The sequence below is a fragment of the Magnolia sinica genome, chromosome 1 (genome assembly GCF_029962835.1).
Source record: "Magnolia sinica isolate HGM2019 chromosome 1, MsV1, whole genome shotgun sequence".
Lineage (NCBI taxonomy): Eukaryota > Viridiplantae > Streptophyta > Magnoliopsida > Magnoliales > Magnoliaceae > Magnolia > Magnolia sinica.
Window position 1 is genome coordinate 120,310,891 of NC_080573.1, and position 20,008 is coordinate 120,330,898.

The window sequence follows — 20,008 nt, forward strand, 5'->3', positions numbered from 1 at the left end:
TGATTTTGCAGGGTAGCCAATGGAATGAATGCTAGACCAAATAGATGAGTCGGATCAATCCATTGGAATTTATAAGTGTTCTGATGAATGTAGGAGCACCAAACCTTATAATAGTCCTAGAGAGTACTGGATCATTTCTCCATTAAAACAAAACTGACAAAATAAGAAAGGGCATTATGGTCAATTAACCCGAAACCAAGTAGAGGAAACTTACTAGTTAGGTAAAAACCCCAAATCTCCTGCATTCAGCTGAGGCAGAGGAGAAACAAGCGACTTTTCCGACCTTAGAATTCCAGAAAACCATCAAACACATTCAACTTCCACACCTCTCTCCAACTCCTATAAATCCCACTCACCCAAACAAACAGCCTTCCAATGCAAAAGACGAATTGCAATCCTATTCAACTGCATTTTTCTCCTTACATTCCCTTTTCCACTCAAACACAAATGGCGTTTGGCTCTCCTTCATCTTCTTCCTCCAATACCCGTCTTAATCCAAAGGCCAAGGTTGTGACACCTTCACCACTGGAGAGAAATGGGTTGGCTTCTTTAGACCAAAAGCTGGCCATGGCAAAGCGATGTTCTCATGGTATGCATGTTTCTCTACTCCTTTTTCTTCTTGTTTAACTTTCTGGGAAGTCAAATGGTTTTGGGGCCCACATGGTGTGAGTATAACATCCAACCCATCCCAAATGTTCATCCCACCATGATGATCAGACCAACTAAAATTCAGGCCAATCCAATCATCGGTTGGGCCACACGTGGATTTTGACATTTTGGTGGCCGTTCGCTGTTTCTATTGCATGGCCCGCTCGATGACTGGATGACCTTAACTTCAGCAAGTCCGATCATAATGGTGGGTTGCACCTGTTGGACGTTTTGGATGTCATAGAACACACGCAAGAGTATTGGACGGTGGGAAACAAGCCCAATCCGAACAACTTAGATAATGGGCTGGACTTGGGCCCGGCCCATTTCCTACCTCAGTCCTTGCCTTATCATATCAGATTACACTATTTACTCTGTGTATATGCATCTCAACTATGTTAGATCATGATCTGACGGTGGGATTGGTTCCTAATCAGTCAACGTACGGCTGCTTGGAGGGCCCCTCATCCCTAGGACCTTCTATTCATGATCTCACTGTTGCCATTTTAGTAAACACTAAAATGAATATGCTACGTATAGGACCATTGTTATGAAAAACATCATAATAGATGAGGGAATAGGCAAACCAATCCTGACGATCCAAATTATGGGTCCCAGTGTGGTCTGAAAAATGCAAAGATCAAACTATCTGAACCTTCCAATTAATGACTGTTGAATGGATGGTAGGAAAGATAACTATTGTCCCATATTCAAAGGTGTCGATCATCTGATTAGCAACGGGGCTGTTAATGGGCCGATCTGGAATAAAGGCTGACAAGCTAAGCACGACAGGATTGGCTTGGGCTGCGTATAAGGCCCGTATTCTGGTCCTGGGCCTATTATGGCCTTCGTGGGCTGGGCATGGGCTTTGATATTAGCCTATGTAAACGAACACCAAAAGAGGGGTTTTTTTTTTTTTTTTTTTTTTTGTTGTTGTTGAATTAGTAACTTTTCATTAGTTAAAATAAAAGACCATGTTTTAATATATGCACTTGCAGAGGGTGTTGTTGCTGGGGCAAAGGCGGCCATTCTTGCAAGCATTGCAACCGCCGTTCCAACTGTAAGTGTTCTTCTTTTCTAACATTTGTTGGGCGCCTCCTCTTTTATAACATTTGCTGGGCCCCATGGGTACAGAGAACTGCCATGGGCTGTTATTGGGAGCATTTTAAGATCCATGGATCGGGCCCATTCCTAAATGGCCTGCACGCCACTCTGATTAATAAATGGGCCGGAACCATTATGCGCCTGGGGATTTATTTCATACTCTGGGCAGCGATGACAGTTGATACACCGACTAAATTGAGTTACACAATAAGTCAGTCTCACAATCTGATTGGTTAAACAATCATAATTTCTGTTTCGTGAATACTTGTTTGTTGGGATAGGACTACATGGGTATTTTTCATTTTAAGCTGTCCAATAAATGTGTACAGATCTGATACAAATAAACTTACTTCGTGGTATATGATAAAAAACTGGGACCAATGATTTGGACAGTTTACTTGGAGTATGCCACCTATGCTATTTCTCAGTAAATTTTAAGCGCCTGTGTATCATCCATCATACTGTCCCAGAGTATCAAAGTGTACCCTTTTGTATTTTTGTTTTTTAAAAAATGGTAACCTGAAAAATTCCAATACCTCATGTTGCATGTGATGTTTCCCATGCAGCTAGCTAGTGTGAGGATGCTGCCTTGGGCAAGATCCTACCTCAACCATACAGCTCAAGCTCTCATAATTTCTACAGGTTTATTGCTGGTGCTGGTGCTATTGTTTTTGTTGTTGATGATGATGATGTTTGCATTATCATAATCAATAATGCAATTGAGTGTTCTTGATTGCAGTTGCAGGGGCTGCGTATTTCATAGTTGCGGACAAGGCCGTATTGGCATCGGCAAGGAAGAATTCTTTCAATCAGGTCCAGCAATCAGACATCAGAGCATGATTTCATATCATCGCAGAAGAATCATTTACCTTGTATACGCCCAAAATGAAAAAAATAATATAATGGATTATGGTTGAGTGTGGTGAGGCAGAGGGAAAATTTACAAGATGTACTTGTTTGGTAACCTATGTACTAGTAAAAATTATTTATAGAAAACCAAATTTCTAAGGAAGAGATTCTACTGATCATATTTGGAAATTGGGATTGTAATAGATTCTGTGGAATATGAAAATTGTGTTTAGGCATTGGAGAGAATCTATATTTTTAGAATTTGCATGCCTGCCTTTGGCCATGAATGCAGTTTTCTTGAGAACTGGATTCTAGTTGGAATCCATTTTTCACTCTTTTCCAAGGGCTCTAACTCAAGAAATTGCTCCTATTTAAGGATTCTATTGCTAGCCCGGGTTACTGACTTGCTATTTTTACCATCCATGCATAGTGAAAAGTCACATTGCAAGAAAAGCATTTACTTTCTTGTCTGTCTTTTTATTTTTTATTTTGTTTCTCTTAATCCAAATGAGCTTTAAATCTACTTGCATTAAAATATTTATAGAATGCTTGATTAGAAAACAAGGATAAAATCTACTTGGATTGTCCCATTTTTTTTTATAATAAGCTTCGGTACATCCTGAGTAAGTGACACTCATGTTCATCTATTTGATCATTGGATCATGGCGCGCCCATCTACAATGCTAACCAAAATATGAATGGTTCTAATTATCTGGACATCTCCACGCGTGGGGACCCATGCCACAATCATACCCTGGGAGCTCTAACTTGTGAATTTAAGCGATATGAGCTCTCTAAACGGATCACATTAACGCTGGAAAATTAGAGGGGAAGTCTCACCTAGAGAGGAACGACTAGCTTCTCACCTACCAATATGGAAACTTGTTTGAGATCATGACAATTCATCACGTAGGGTGCACTGAGAACTCCCTAGACCCAAAATCAGATGGGCCCACTACAGGATTAAAAACAATGTGTACATGGAAACTCTCATTCTTTAAATTGTTTCCATTGGTACACAAGCATGTAAGGAAGATATTTAGTTGAAAGAGTTGCTAAGAATCCAAATAAAAAGTGGCTGTGATTTAATGTCACAGTCAGAGTTCATTACACTGGACTATATGAGAATATAATATTTTATATTTGAACCAAGTACGTGAATGTTTGCTATCACTTATTCGTGGTGTTGATTTATCTTGTTACAAAAGATTTACACTAATTAACTGAAACCTATTATAAGGAAGAATTATTTGGTGCATAATTTTCTTAAGCTTGTTGTTATCAAGTGGTTTGTGACGTTTGGATAGATATTATAAAGTATTTTTTACACTATTAGAAAAATTAGTCTTTTAAGTGAGAGAATGTAAGGCAAATAGTAATTTTAATATCTCTTCTAATGTGATTTCCTGTTAGGAAACATCTCATCCATCTTACTTATGTACATACGTTTGTATATGTAAGGCCAAGTTTCAGGTCTGACTCCATGGCTCAGTCGTAGATAGACTTTATTTCAACACTAAGATTACGGGATTGAGTGCCCATGTGGCATGGTTATGTTTGTTTAAAAAATGTAAAGCCTAGTTTCTCTAGATCTTTTTGTTGTGTTCTTTCTTGTATGGTCTACATACGGAGCATAAGGAAAAGTGAATTTTTTAAATTGTTCCTTTGTAAGAGAGTTTTGTGCAAATGAAGAGTGAGAAAAATGTAAGCTTTGTATTCATGGATGTGGATATACTGTCTAACAAAGTAAATTTCTATGCCTTTTGTCTCTTATTTATGCTTTTGACTTTAATTTTTGGTTTAATTCTTTTTCTTTTATGGTTTTGCTTTACTTGCATTAGTCATGTGTCAGTGTTTTTTTCACAACAAAGCCATCATATTCCGGTCTAGCCAGCTCCATCATATATACCTTAGCTCCATCATATATATCTTATTTGGCCTTAGAAATATTAGAACCCTGGTGGGAGTTAAACATGTTTGGCTGCCATCTCCCTTGGAGTACAGGCAGGAACATACTTGGAGCCCACTCTTGTGAACAGAACCATTCAACTAGTGAGTCTGGCATGGATGGCCTAAGGTACAAAAGTTCATCGGTTGGGATGAACCCATTCACCCAGCTAAAGGACATCTGACAATAAAATGAGAACAGTTTATTATTGTTAACTTTTATATGTCATTCAGTACCCATAGAGGGAGCAACCATCTAGTCAGCTAGGATTTTTAACAATTAGAGGTCATCTATGGTGGGCCAAAAGATGAGTTGTTCTAATTATGGGAGCTGAACATTGTAGGATTGGAAATCAGCTCTGATACCTCTTGTAAGTTATAGGAACCTCTAATTAACTTTCTCAAGTATACAACACAAACGCCAAAGATTAAAAATTATGGAACCTTAGTAAGACCTTATAATTCTTTTTAAGTCACTTTAATTGGCATACACCAAAGTCTTTTAGGTGGGCGCGAATGGTTGGGATGGCTCAATTGGCATGGAAATCCATGTGCCACTAGTTCAAATATGGTTTCCTAATTGATGTGGGGAAGGGTGTGAGGAGGAAAATGGTAGTCTACCTCAAGTATGCAAAACCTTGAATCCATCAAATTATTCTTGAATTCGTAAAATAAAAAGGAAAATTTAAAATTTCATTATTAAATAATGCTCATACCTCCTAATTACATCACTTATAAAGAAAATGTAAAAACCCTAACTAGGAAGTTTAATTAAACTAAAATAGAATTTATCCAAAAAAATATTTTTGTACTAAAAGTAGAAAGTTCTAATTTAATCATGCTAAATAATTCCTAACATGATTAGAAGCAATTCGTAAAAGGACGATATATATATATACTAAAACTCAATGAGATATGTTCAAATTAAAATTTATTAAAGATAATAAGGTTTTTGTAAAATTATAATTTTGAATTGGAAAGAAGCATGTTCTTTTTTTTTTTTTTTTTTGGTGAAATGGACCAACACGTACATACCATAACGATACTCGATCAAAAGTTATGGTTGATTTATAGTTCACACTTCGAACAACAATTTTCCCTTATCCGGAATGAATTTCTTGGATTTGGACGAGCCTGGGTTCAGTTACATCATGCCCTATGTAGGACTGGGCCCGGATCTAACGGACTACGTCTGCTTCCGTTTGTACTTCTTTTGGTCCAGTTGTGCCAAGAATAAGTCTGCGGCTGGCTCTATGTCACTAACAGTGGTTAACGCATCAAATGGATACTTGTAAACTCAATGTAGGTAGAAAGTTTGTACAACTAATTGAGTGGACATATCATGGTCTATGTGACATCTAACTTGCTGGTACCCAACAGAATCATTCCATTGTAAAAATGAGAAAGTCCAAAAACCAAAAATCATGTCCATCTAACTATCTAATGGGCCTCACGTGAATTTGGAGGGTTTTGGGTCTTTTTCATTATTTTCTAAGGTGCCCATTGGATGGTTGGATCACCTGGTTTTTTTTTTTTCCGTCTCATTTTCAAAGTAGGGCAGACCTATTGAATGAGTTGGATGCAAGAGAGAGACTACACCCACAACTAGTTGCATGTACATTTTATCTATGACTAGTTGCATGTGAGACACTCTTGAAAAAGGCAAAATGATTGTTAAAAATAAAAATAAAAAGAAGAAGAAGAAGAAGCAGGCAAACTTCTAAATTAAAAATGCATTAAAGGAGACTGCATGCAACCATAGCTTGTTGAAATCTATCATATCTACATCTAGGGGTAGGAATGGATTGGGTTTGGGCCAGGCCAGTTGGGGGATGTAGAGGGTCAAATATTATATATTAGACCCCAGTTATTACCTGATTTTATGAACCTGATACTGTTTAACGGCTTATTTTAATCGTGTTTGTGTCGCAAAGTGTATTTAGGAGCCGAGATTGAAAAAGGCCACTAAAAGCATGAATTTAACACTCATAAATCTCCAAGGTAATGGACGGACTTTAGGGGACCGAGATTGAAGAATTTACATGCCGGAGATCCGAGAAAATCACTCCACTCACATTAAACGGGCCTGAAAATCATCCAGAATGCGAGATCACAGTGTTGCCACCATCCGTTCAGCTTAAAACTTTATATATGGCCTGAGGACCATAAACTAACTGTATACGTTAAATTTCAGCCATTGGATCCTTATGTAAGTGATCCAACGGATAAATCAGCCCATAAATCATCAATCCGGGCACACTTGATCTCTGGATATGCCTCAATTTTGGACTCAATCATTTAAATTGGACGGGGAAGTGGATGAATGGAACGGATTCCCAAGATACATTACTATGGACCCCACATGTACATTGCATATACAGAGGGTACATGTGCACAAGATGTGCACCAGACGGAGAATCCGGTCAAACAAAAGGGTTGACCGAGCTTGCCCGAGCCAGCGTCTGCGCAAGAATAGCGTCTGCAAGGTGTGGATGCTGCGACTCTGTTTGGGCCACCATATTAGCCCAGATGATTGATCTGGACCGTCCATTCGATCCATAGGTGGTCATGACCCTCTTTTAGGTGCCTTTTTGACCCAATGCAAACGTATACACATGGATCGTCAGAAAATGGGGGATGAACGATGAGTTGGTTTAATACAGTGGACCGAAAAAAACCAGATAAAAACCACTCTTTCCTAACTGGTTTTTCACCAGTAATCCAATGAATGGGGTGGATTTCTCTTAATACATCAGTATGGGGCGCAACGAACACATCAGCGTAGCTCCTGGGTTGATTTTACACACGGACGAGCGTCCGGACGTCACCCAACTTCTCCAGCCGTTATGTGATCTTGATGATGGTCGAATCAGTGATCCAGACCGTCCGAACTCATCAACAGGGGACCACATCCATCACCAAGAAGGCCAAAATGAAGATGGGATGACCATCTGTCCCAAAACTCCCATCCAAATGCAACTTGTTTGCGTTTCTCGTAGCTGCATACGCTTTAGCTGCGTAAAAGCTCTTAGCCACTGACTTCTAGCCTTTGAACCAACCTCCCTTGCCTATATAAAAGAGAGAGAAAGAGAGAGAAGGATTCTTCTTGAATCTTGGGCAACCGTGGAGGCCATGACGTGAGCACGAGGGAGAAAGAGAGAAGCGTGTAGCCGGCATCAGCTTTTCTTCCTTTTTCTGTTTTTCTTCCTTTGTTTATGTCTTTCCTTAAGAGTTTTAGCATAATCATGTCAGGCTAAGCCTCTTAGTTAGGGCTAAGAGGTGAAGCTTGTAGCGTGATTAGGATGGTAGCTTTGTTTTGATTCATGGTTATTGAACTCTTATGGATTCTAGCTTGATTATTAAGGAATACTTATAGTTTTTAATGGTTTATTGTTACTCAAATTACAGTGGATCTGCAATAGCTTTGAGTATGTTCTTTTCATTATGAGATTGTGAACTTAGGATGCCCTGTTGTTCACCATTGTCTCTTAGGCATGATTGGGTGAAGGAACCCTTCCTAACTTTCACAATTCTCTTATGATTGGCTGTGAGATTGGTAAATTGCTGTTATTTGTCATAGTCTCCTGGACATGCTTCAGTGACGAAATCACTTTCAAATCTTCACCATTTTTATCTATTGATGATTAGATCCATGAGAAGTTCAGAGATCTGACAAATCTTTTCTTACCAACTGGATAAGATAGGATTTCAATTCCAATTGTGTCCTTGAATTATGCAAGGTAGCTTCCCAATTGCTACAAGTGGATCCTTGGTACCCTAGTTCTTACCTTTATTTTTATTAATTTTTAATTAATCTATTAATAATTATTCTCTTAATTTTCTCTAATTTAGATTACATCTTCGCCTAGTTCTAATTCAAGTTACTTTCAGACTATGTAGAAGGGTCAGTCCTTATAGATTCGACTTCGGTCTTACCGAGATTATTGTGCTGACCCGCTCTCACGCTGATATCTCTTTGGAAAGGCCGTTCAATTTCCTCATTGGGTACTATCTTTCCATCACTTCTCTTTTACTTTCGTTGTCCCATGTGCATTGCATGCTCATATCTTTTACATTGAGGACAACGTAGATTTCAGGTTGGGGGTGGGAGATTAGGTTACCTAATCAGTGTTTTTTTCGGTCTTGAGCAAAAATTGTGATTGTGAAAATTTTTAAATTTTTTCTGGACTTTCTTGTGAATTCGAAGTGATTTTGAAGGATAGTCGTAATTTAAGAAGTATAAGATACAGAATGTTGGTGATTTACGTCTCTTGGATTTAATTATTTGATAGATTTCATAGTTGAGTTCGAATTATTAATCTATGATTAGAAGTTGTAAACATTGATTGAATCATGGTTTCACATGTCCCGTCTCACTTAGGCATGGACGTTTCAGTTCGATATTGAAGGATTAACTTGGTAATCACTAAGCATGAAAGGAACCAGCCTGAGAAATTTGCCCATCATGCTCATAAAGAAGAATTGAAGAAAAAGAAAAAATAAATAAATAAAGAAAAACAATTGCCTTTGAAAAGGGTTAGGCGAATGGTCTTCACCATAGGTTTGCTCCCTATAGGTGAAGGTTCAATTTCCCAAGGTTGACATTCGGAAAGGGTTAGGCGTTACTTTTAATGGAAAAATCAAAAGCTATAAGAATTAAAAGATGATCTGTAAGGCAAGTTTTGGTTTAGGTTTTGGTTGTCATGAATTCTCTTGTTCGTTAACAATGATATTGTGAACTAGAGAAGTGAATCTTAATATTGATAAGCCGAGATTACACTATACACCAATGGATCTTAATGTTTAGAAGTTTTCTAATTGGTGGATTAATACCTTGAACTTGACTATGAAGTTTACTGTGCGCCTGAGTTTAGGAGAAAATAATACCCAACATTCATGAATCTTAGAATTCTCGTATCTGGATTATTTTGCAAAATTCACTCGATTATATAGAAATTATCCTATAGTTCTCAACTTATCTTTCGTATACTTTGCTTGGGACTAGCAAAATGCTAGTTGGGGGTTGTGTTGAGGGTGAAATATTGCATATCAGACCCTAGTTATTACTTGATTTTACGAACCTGATACCGTTTAACGGCCTATTTTAATTGTGTTTGTGTTGCAAGGTGTATTTAGGAGCCGAGATTGAAAAAGGCCACTAAAAGCATGAATTTAATGCTTATAAATTGCTAAGGCAAGGGACGGACTCCAGGGACCAAGATTGAAGAATTTACATGCCAGAGATCTGAGAAATTCACGCCACTCACGTTAAACGGGCCCGAAAATTATCCAGAATGCAAGATCACAGTGTTCCCATAATCTGTTCGGCTTAAAACTTTATATATGGCCTGAGGATCATAAATTAACTGTACTATCAAATTTCAGCAATTTTATACTTGTGGAACTGGTCCAATGGATAAATCATCCCATAAATCATCAATCTGGGGCCCACCTGATCTCTGGATATGCCTCAATTTTGGACTCAACCATTTAAATTGGACGGGGAAGTGGATGAATAGAACGGATTCCAAAGATACATCACGATGGACCCCACATGTACATTACATGTACAGAGGTACACGTGCACAAGATGTGCACCGGACGGAGAGTCCGGTCAAACCAAAGGGCTGGTCGAGCCCTCCCGAGCCAGCGTCCGCAAGGTGCGGACGCTGCGACTCTCTGTGGGCCACCATCTTGGATCAGATGATTGATCTGAACCGTTCATTCGATCTAGAGGTAAGGATTAACCCACTTCTAGGTGTTATTTTGACCCAATGCAAACGTATAGACGTGGATCGTCAGAAAACGTGGGATGAACGGTGAGTTGGTTTAATACAGTGGACCGCACAAAAACCCAATAAAAACCACTCATTCCCGACTTTTTTTTGCCATAAATCCAATTAACAGGGTGGATTTCTCTGAAGACATCAGTGTGGGGCCCACCGAACACATCAGCGTAACTCCTGGGTTGATTTTACGCACGAACGAGCATCCGGACGTCACCCGGCTTCTCCAGCCGTTGTGTGATCTTGATGATGGTCGGATCAGTGATCCAGACCATTCGAACTCATCAACGGGGGGCCACATCCATCACCAAGAAGGCCAAAATGAAGATGGGATGACCATCCGTCCCAAAACTCCCATCCAAACGCAACTTGTTTGTGTTTCCCGTCGCTGCATACGCTTTAGCTGCGTAAAAGCTCCCAGACACCGACTTCTAACCTCCAAACCGACCTCCCTTGCCTATATAAAAGATAGAGAAAGAGAGAGAAGGATTCTTCTTAAATTTTGGGCAACTGTGGAGGCCAGGATGTGAGCACGAGGGAGAAAGAGAGAAGCATGTAGCCGGCATCAACTCTTCTTCCTTCCTTTTTTCTGTTTTTCTTCCTTTGTTTATGTCTTTCCTTAAGAGTTTTAGCATAATCATGTCAGGCTAAGCCTCTTAGCTAGGGCTAAGAGGTGAAGCTTGTAGTGTGATTAGGATGGTAGCTTTGCTTTGATTCATGGTTATTGAACTCTTATGGATTCTAGCTTGATTATTAAGGAATACTTATAGTTTTTAATGGTTTATTGTGACTCAAATTACAGTAAATTTGTAATAGCTTTGAATATGTTTTTTTCATTATGAGATTGTGAGCTTAGGAGGCCCTGTTGTTCACCATTGTCTCTTGGGCATGTTTGGGTGATGGAACCCTTCGTAACTTTCAAAATTCTCTTATGATTGGCTGTGAGATTGGTAAATTGCTATTGTTTGCCATAGTCTCCTGGACATAGTTCATGGAATCACTTTCAAATCTTCACCATTCTTATCTATTGATGATTAGATCCATGAGAATTTTAGAGATATGACAAATCTCTTCTTACCAACTGAATAAGATAGGACTCCGATTCCAGTTGTGTCCTTGAATTATATAAGTTAGCTTTCCAATTGCTACAAGTGGATCCTTAGTACCCTATTTCTCACCTTTATTTTTATTAGTTTGTAATTAATCTATTCACTATTATCTTAATTTTCTCTGATTTAAATTACATCTTCACCTAGTTCTAATTCAAGTTACTTTTAGATTACGTAGAAGGTCCAGTCCCTGTGGATTTAACCTCGGTCTTACCGAGATTATTACTACATTACAACCCTATACTTGGGGTGTGAATAGGGGACCACATAAGCACATGGAGTAGAAGTAAATGGAAATAATTCAGTCACACCAAGCAAAGGAAAAAACCATAGCAGTGATAGATGATCACTATGAAGTAGAAATTACAAGGAAGAGAGCTTACTTTATTCGAACAACCTCAAATCAAACCCCATGCTACACCCTTAAAACCCTTTGGACAAATTAGAAACCCTAGCAATACCTCAAAATCCCATTTACACCCACATATATAGCCCCGGGAAGAATCCTAAATTAAATCGGAAACAAATACCACAGATTCGCAAATCCGTGAAATTCGGCGCGATTCGATTAATGGCATCGAACACACTTCAATGTCATCGACACTAAACCTTTGATGACATCGAACTAATGTCAAAACAATCCAGAAATAGCACATGGAATTCCAGTTTCCTTTGATTGCATCGACCCAGTTTCAATGGCATCGAACTTGATTTCGATGACATCGAACACTCCTGGATGTCATTGAAAAATGACACCTATATGTCCAAAAACCAACTGGAGAAAATCTAAAAAATCTCAATGGGATCGAGCATTATTCGATGCCATCGAAAGTGACATCGTACAGTCTATTAATGGCATCGACAGGCCCCGTATCCGACTTGATTTAAGACATCAAATACAACAATCTCCACCATATCTTCAATCATCAAATGTACGTGTAACTTCTTATCCTGTTCTCTTATCTCTACCTTGCATCATAGCTCCACCATTGCTTCTCGTACATACTACGTCCTCCTTTTATGCCATCATCAAGACCAGAGAAGTCGCAAAGAACTTGAACTTCTTTATAGGGACTACCTTAGTAAGCATGTCTGCCGAATTCACGTTGGTGTGAACCTTCTCCAGAGTTACGCTTCCTTTCTCAAATACCTTCATGCCATGCTCACTCATTTGGCCCATACGAGCATGCTACATACTTGTAGACATGGAATCTTCTACCTTCGTTGCAGCTCCACCTATTAATGTGTTCCCGATCAACCTATAAAGGTTTTCGTGCCTCTGCACTCTCATGATCACGAGTGCCCCCTTTGATACTTTAAGGACACCATCAACTTTGATGAACTTGTACCCTATAGCTTTGAGTGCACCGAGAGAAATCAAACTGTTCTTCATGTCAGGAACGTGCCTCAACTTAGTCAGGGTATGCTTTGTCCCATCGAGCATCTTGATGCACATCATACCAATAGCCACAACGTTACAAGCATTGTCATTGCTCATAAACACTTATCCACTATTGAACTCTCTGTAGCTGGCGAACCAACTCCGATGAGGAGTCATGTGATAAGATGCCCCTTTGTCTAGAATCCACTTGTCCCTACGATTAGCGTATAAGTGTCTGATCACAGACACTTATAATACATCACCTTCGCTTGTACCTTCATCAGACATGCTAGTGTTGGCCTCCGTGAAAGAAGCCTCTGAATTTTCTTTCTTCGTTTTAGGATTTGTGCAATCTTTCTTCATGTGTCTAGTCATCTCATAATTCTAACACTTTAACTTGCCCTTGGATTTGGATCTTGACTGAGAAGATTATGTATCTCGCTCATTATTCATGCCTCTCGTAAGCAGTGCATCAGTAGAGGCCCCATGCTACCATTTTTCTTTCTCATGACCTTTCCTTGAAGGACTGAGATAACGGTGTTTACACACAGGGACGAATTACCGATGCAAAAGGAGTCTCTGAAAGACTCATACGATGTCGGAAACGAGTTCAACAAAATACATGCCTAATCTTCATCTTTAACCACTTCCTCCATGTCCAGCAACTTGTAAATTAATTTGTTAAAATTACTGATGTGAGCCTCCACATCTCCACCCTCTGCCATCCTAAAGTTGAACAACTGTAACTCCAAGTGTAGACGATTTTCCAAGGACTTCTTTGTATAAACGTTCTCTAATTTCGCCCACAACTCCACTGCAGTTTTCCCCTTCATGACATTGTAGAGAACCTCATTCATTAGACACAAACGGATTGAGGATTTAACTTTCTTATATAGAATTCTCCATTCATCATTATCCATATATGTACGTCGCTCCTCAAGAGCCTCATTCAGCTCTTGCTAAGTTAATAGACTAATCATCTTAATCTTTCATAACTCAAAGTTATTTTTTCCTGAGTACTTCTTAATATCACACTTAGGATTTCTAGCCATTGATACTTCTCTTTACAAATTCAAGTCGGCGCCCTAACAATAGTTCTGATACCACTTGTTGGGGGACCGCGGAAGCACACAGAGTAGAATTAGAAGGAAGTAATCTAATTGCATCAAGCAAACACAAAGAGCACACAACGATTTTAACGTGGGAAAACCTTTTCGGGAAAAAACCATGGCACAAAGCAATAGATGATCACTATAAAAGTAAAAATTACAAGGAAGAGAACTTCCCTGATTCGAACAATCTTAATCAAACCCTTTGGATGAATTAGAAACCCTAGCACATAATAGGAAAGCCTTGCAGGCTTTCATTCAAAACTAAGTATCTTTCTTGTGATCCAGCGATATGTCGTGGATGAAGGGGGAGAAATAAATTAAGGACTAACTATGAGCCCCATGCTCTGAGCAGCGATGGGGGCTACAATTAAACTAACATAAAATAAAATGATAAATGTCTATTCTGGACAAAAAAAATAAAGAGTTGGTTGATTGTAATGGCGTGAGGCCTCAAGCTCTTCTTCGATTGATGTTTTAATAGGCTTGCAGAATCTCTAGCATTGTGAAAGATCTGGACGTTCGCCTACGCAAATCTCTTTGATTCTTCCACATCAGGGTAGCCTATCACGTATATCCATGCATATGAGAGAGACTTTCACTCCAAATTGTGCATTGGTTGGAGTCTTCGAGTCTCTAGACTCCCATAGTAGAAAGTTGTTGGATTCTTACGTCACTTAGTTGTGGCAATGAGTTACTTTTGACATAGCTCTAGCATTTAATGCTAGATAAAAATCTTATTTGATAGAATTCTAGCATTTAATAATTGGAGAGAGATAGACTTGCTAGACGACGAATGTATAATCGATTCACGACCATCTTACCATGTACTTGGTTCCAACCAAAACCATGAACAAGCTGTCACATCATCGGCCATCTTGCCACGAATCTTAGTCCGACCGAGTAACAAACAAATTGTCGGAAATCCACCATCCTTTGGACATCTCACCACGAGGCCTAGTTTCGACCAAGCGACGAACATATAACCATCCAATACATCACGACCATCCCACTACGAAGCTCAATCCCAATTGAGCAATAAATGGATCGTTGTCCCTCAAATTGATCATGAGGGCCATTATTGTAAAAATATTAGTATAAAAATACTTAACTTTTATCTATTTTCTCCATTATTTTCACTATTAAACTACAATAGTGAATCCCGATGGAAGAAAAAGTACTTATATTTGTAAACTAACGTTTATTTTCACAAGACAAAAAGAACCTATGTCTTATTTAATTACTTCCACCAATCACTTTAACGGAGCACAATATCAATGGTCAAGAGGCCTGGATCTTGTGTGTAGTCTCCAGTATATCCATATCCGTGCAGGGACACCAATAATTCAATCAAAACTCAATCCAGGCCCTCATCCATGTGTGTGGACGGTTTGATTGAACTGAGTGCACCACACATGACGTCACTTGTGGTGCATTTGTTGGGCCACACAAAGTATAACACTATCAATGTCTCAGACCCCACAAACACGTCACATGTAGTGCACTTGTCGGCCCTACACAAAAGTCTAACATTATAAATGTCTCAGATCCCACGCACTTGTCATGCGACGTGCGTTTGTTCGAAGATCAGTTTATCATGTGCGGCTGCAGCCTCACCGAACACGGTGTTGCTCTAACAGTGTTCCCACATTGATTTATTTGTAGTATATCCACACCGTCCACCCATTTTTCCAGCTCCTTTTAGTGCATGAGCCTAAAAATGAAAATGATACAAATCTCAGGTGGACCACGCTACAAGAAACAGCGTTGATTGACCATTAAAAACTTCTTATGGGCAACAAAAGTTTTGGATCAAGTCTGATATTCATGTTTTCCCTTCGTTCAGGTATTCGTGACCTTATCAACAGCTTGGATGGAAAACAAACGTTACTGTAGTCTCTAGGAAGTTTTTAATGGTGGATGTTCAATCACCACTATTTTTTATAACGTGGTCCATCTGAGATTTGGATCTGCTTCATTTTTTAGATCATGGCCTCAAATCATCTGAAAACGCGTATAGACAGCCTAGATATACTACACATACATCAAGGTGGTCCCACCTTCAGGGCCGCACCATGTTAGGTGAGGCCGGGGTCGCACCTAATCAGCTCCCGCGTAGAGGTAGCACTGCCTTCAGAGTCAGTGCCAAACCATTTGCTCCCCCACTGAAAAATAGCAAAAAGGGAAACCACTACACTTTCTTTCGGAGGTTGGTGGGAACCAGAAGATCTAATGTCATTTGTTACAGGCCGTCCGATCATGGACACGCGTCCCTACCTCAGAGATGCTAACGTTACCCACCGTTTTATCTGTACCTTCTTACAAAATTCCAAATCAATGACCAGAACTTAAGAAAGGTGAAAATATTATATTCATTATCCTATCAGTGAAAAACGTGAGAAGCCGCCCCTACTTCTCTCAGGAATTACTAAAGAAACCACTGCCTGTGGATCCTGATTTGACTGGAGAAAAAAAAATGAATAGATAGTCTGGCAGAGTGCGATGGATGATACGCATACTGCTTTTAAATAACCTAAATAATACCTTACTCCGAATGACCGCATAACTGCATATGGAGGGGTATTTAGGCAAAAATCCCAAAGATTCTCGTGTACTCAACAGAACCCAAATAGAAACAAGCGACTCTCCAGACCTTAGAATTCCAGAAAACCATCAAACGACTTTCAACTACCACTCCTCTCTCCAACTCCTATAAATCCAACTCGCCCAAACAAACAGCCTTCCAATGCAAAAGACCAATTGCAATCCTATTCGACTCTATTTTTCTCCCTACATTCTCTTTTCTACTCAAATACAAATGGCGTTTGGATCTCCCTCATCTTCTTCCTCCAATGCCCGTCTTAATCCAACGGCCAAGATTGTGACACCTTCACCACTGGAGAGAAATGGGTTGGCTTCTTTAGAACAAAAGCTGGCCATGGCAAAGCGATGTTCTCATGGTATGTATGTTTCTCTACTCCTTTTTCTTCTTGTATAACTTTCTGGGAAGTCAAATGGTTGTGGGGCCCACATGGTGTGAGTATAACATCCAACCCATCCCAAATGTTCATCCCACCATGATGATCAGACCAACTAAAATTCAGGCTAATCAAATCATCGGTTGGGCCTCACGTGTATATTGAGATTTCTATTGTGTGGCCCACTTGATGATTGGATTATCTGAATTTCAGTACGTCTGATCATCATGGTGGGGTGCACCTGTTGGACGTTTTGGATGTCATAGAACACACGTAAGGGTATTTGGACGGTGGAGACAAGCCCAAGCCCAATAACTTTGATCATGGGCTGGATTTAAGCCTGGCCCATTTTCCACCTCAATCCTTGTCTTATCATATAGGATATACACCATTTATGGGTAATCCAATCCTGACCATCGAAATTATGGATGGACTGCGGCCTGAAAAATGCAAATATCAAACTATCCGAAACTTCCAATTAAGGACCGTTGAATGGATGGGGAGAAAGGTAACAATTGGGCTATAATCATCGGTGTCAATCATCTGGCCAGTAGAAGGGCCGTAATGGGCCGAGCTGGAATGAAGGCCCACAGCTAAAGGGTTCCATTTCAGGCCCAGTAAATAAACGGTTCTCAGGTCGAGGCCCATTTATGGCCATTGTGGGCTGGCTTGGGCATGAATTTTAGGCCCATGGGAATAAACAGAATGAAAAGAGACTAAAACTTATATATTTTTGAAAATTAGTAATACGTTGTTGTGATTTTAGTTAAAGTAAATGAGCATGTTTCATCATATGCACTTGCAGAGGGGGTTATTGCAGGGGCAAAGGCAGCCGTTCTTGCGAGCATTGCGACCGCCGTTCCAACTGTAAGTATTCTTATTTTCTACCATTTGTTGGACCTATGTGTACAGAGAATCAATCATGGCCAGGTCTGGTCCATTAGAACATAACAAGACATGGCCCCATATTGGGCCTATGAGTTAAATGCAGGCTTGCCTGTAGATCAGGTGGGCCGCCTCAAATTGCAATGGGTGAGCTGGCTTGTGAGCCTTTGAATAAGCTTTTTTGGGCAAAGAATTATGATTTACAGTAAGAAATTGTGTGAGGGCCGGGCTGGCCTGAATGCTCCTTGCAAATCTGCCATGTGCTGCCATTGCGTCCATTTTAAATTTAAAGTTGTACATGAGTTGAACCGAGTTCAGCTTGGCTCAGCTTGGTCAACAACTTGGGCCAGCTCGGGCTTGATATTTCGAGCTGTGTTCATGTCTGAGCCTACGAGCTTAATTTGAACACACACACACACACAAAATATTTATATTAAGTTAACCCAATCCTGAGTTGAATCGATTCAAATTGAGTTAAGTTTCGAGCCAGTAGTGTTGAGTTCGGTCTAGCTTGGACTGAAAAAAACAGCTCGACTCGGCTCAAACCCAATTTCTAGCTGATCGGGCTTTTCCAAGTTGAGTCAAGTGAGCTAACCGAGCTAACTCAATTCACGTACAGCTGTAATTTTAATGTCCATGGATCGTCACTTGTGTCTAATAAATGGGCCGGAACTATTTTGCGCCGGGGAACTTATTATTTGATACTCTGGGCAGCAATGACACTTCATATGCAAGCACTCTAGAACTTAATTTGGACAATTTTTTGAGTGTTCACGGATATGTTTACCAAATAAACGTACTTTTTGGTCCACGACACAGCTGAAAACTAGCACCTATAATTTGGACAGTTTACTTTGAATTACTTGCATGCCTTGTACGCAATTTCTCAGTAACTTTTAAGCGCCTGTGTATCATCCATCACACTGTGCCAGAGTATCAGTACCATTTTCTATTTTTGTTATTAAAAAAAAAAAAAAAAACCAAGGCAACCTGAAAAAACCCAATACCTTATCAAATCATTAGGAAAGATCTATTTAAGTGTAATTTCATCATTCCTCATGTTGCATGTGATGTTTCCCATGCAGCTAGCTAGTGTGAGGATGCTGCCGTGGGCAAGATCCTACCTCAACCATTCAGCTCAAGCTCTCATAATTTCTACAGGTTTGTTGTTTTTGCTGCTGCTGCAGTCGTTATTATCGTTGTAGTTAGCCGACTCTCATTAATTGGGTATAGGCATAGATGATGATAAAAATGATGTTAGTATTATCATAATTAATAATGCTATTGAGTGGTCTTGATTGCAGCTGCCGGGGCCGCCTATTTCATCGTCGCCGACAAGACCATACTGGCATCGGCTAGGAGGAATTCCTTCAATCAGACCCAACAGTCGAACATCAGAGCATGATTTCATATCATCACCAAAGAATCGATTATCCTGTCTCTCCTTAATTGAGTAATTTGCATGTAGAACCCAAAATACATCAATAATATAATGGGTTATGTTTGGGAGCTGGGATTGTAATGGATTCCATGGAATATATTTTCTTTCTCTTCTTTTGCTTTTTTTTTTTTTCAATCTAAATAGGCTCTAAATATATTTAGATTTAAAATTTCTAAAATGTGTAGGTAGAAAAATGGATAAAAATCTTTATGATTGTCTTTTTTTCTTTTTTTTTCAATAAGAAGCTTCGGCCCATTCTAAGTGACAAGTAATGTTCATTTATCAAGTGTTTGTTTGAGGCCGTTGCACAAAACCTTAGGATATAGCCTCCCAAAACACACCAGAATTATGAGATAATAAAGTAATGAAATAAATCAAAGCATAAACCACACGACACAAGAGATTTTTATTTGGAAAACCCTCAAAGAGGTAAAAACCATGGGACCTCGTCCGGATCAACAATCCACTATGAAGTAGAACGTTACAACCGATCATAAGCAAACCTCGCTTGGATCAAACCTTCTTCACTCACACAAGAGTGGATAAACAATGAGAGAATAAAAAAACGGAGCGATGTCACCGATCACAAGGACGTAAAAGCGCTGAGATGTTGAATGCACAGTAGATCACCTCTACGAGCAGAACCTCCATTCCATAAGCTTCCCCTCTCTCTCTCTCTCACATACATACCTTTGATAGCCCTAAACCCTTTAGCAAACTCTTGCAAAGCTTTAGGAAACTCTCTTGCATATCCTAAAATAGCCCTAAGGA

General features: G+C 39.5%; 1 protein-coding gene across 3 annotated transcripts; it reads left to right on the forward strand.

Annotated features, from left to right (window-relative positions):
• Positions 1 to 246: 246 nt before the first annotated feature.
• On the forward strand, positions 247 to 19,350 carry LOC131255953 (early nodulin-93-like). Of its 3 annotated transcripts, none has more exons than XM_058256936.1 (4): positions 247 to 589; positions 1,647 to 1,708; positions 2,319 to 2,394; positions 2,492 to 2,905. In XM_058256936.1, the coding sequence occupies exons 1-4, from the start codon at positions 376 to 378 to the stop codon at positions 2,590 to 2,592; spliced, it is 453 nt and encodes a 150-aa protein (XP_058112919.1). In that variant the 5' UTR covers positions 247 to 375; the 3' UTR covers positions 2,593 to 2,905. The 3 variants fall into 3 exon arrangements, with proteins under 3 accessions (XP_058112919.1, XP_058112911.1, XP_058112905.1); XM_058256928.1 differs by lacking the exons at positions 1,647 to 1,708; positions 2,319 to 2,394; positions 2,492 to 2,905 and adding exons at positions 17,717 to 17,778; positions 18,882 to 18,957; positions 19,101 to 19,350 and having other exon boundaries at positions 277 to 589; XM_058256922.1 differs by lacking the exons at positions 247 to 589; positions 1,647 to 1,708; positions 2,319 to 2,394; positions 2,492 to 2,905 and adding exons at positions 16,558 to 16,893; positions 17,717 to 17,778; positions 18,882 to 18,957; positions 19,101 to 19,350.
• The last annotated feature ends 658 nt before the right edge of the window (positions 19,351 to 20,008 follow it).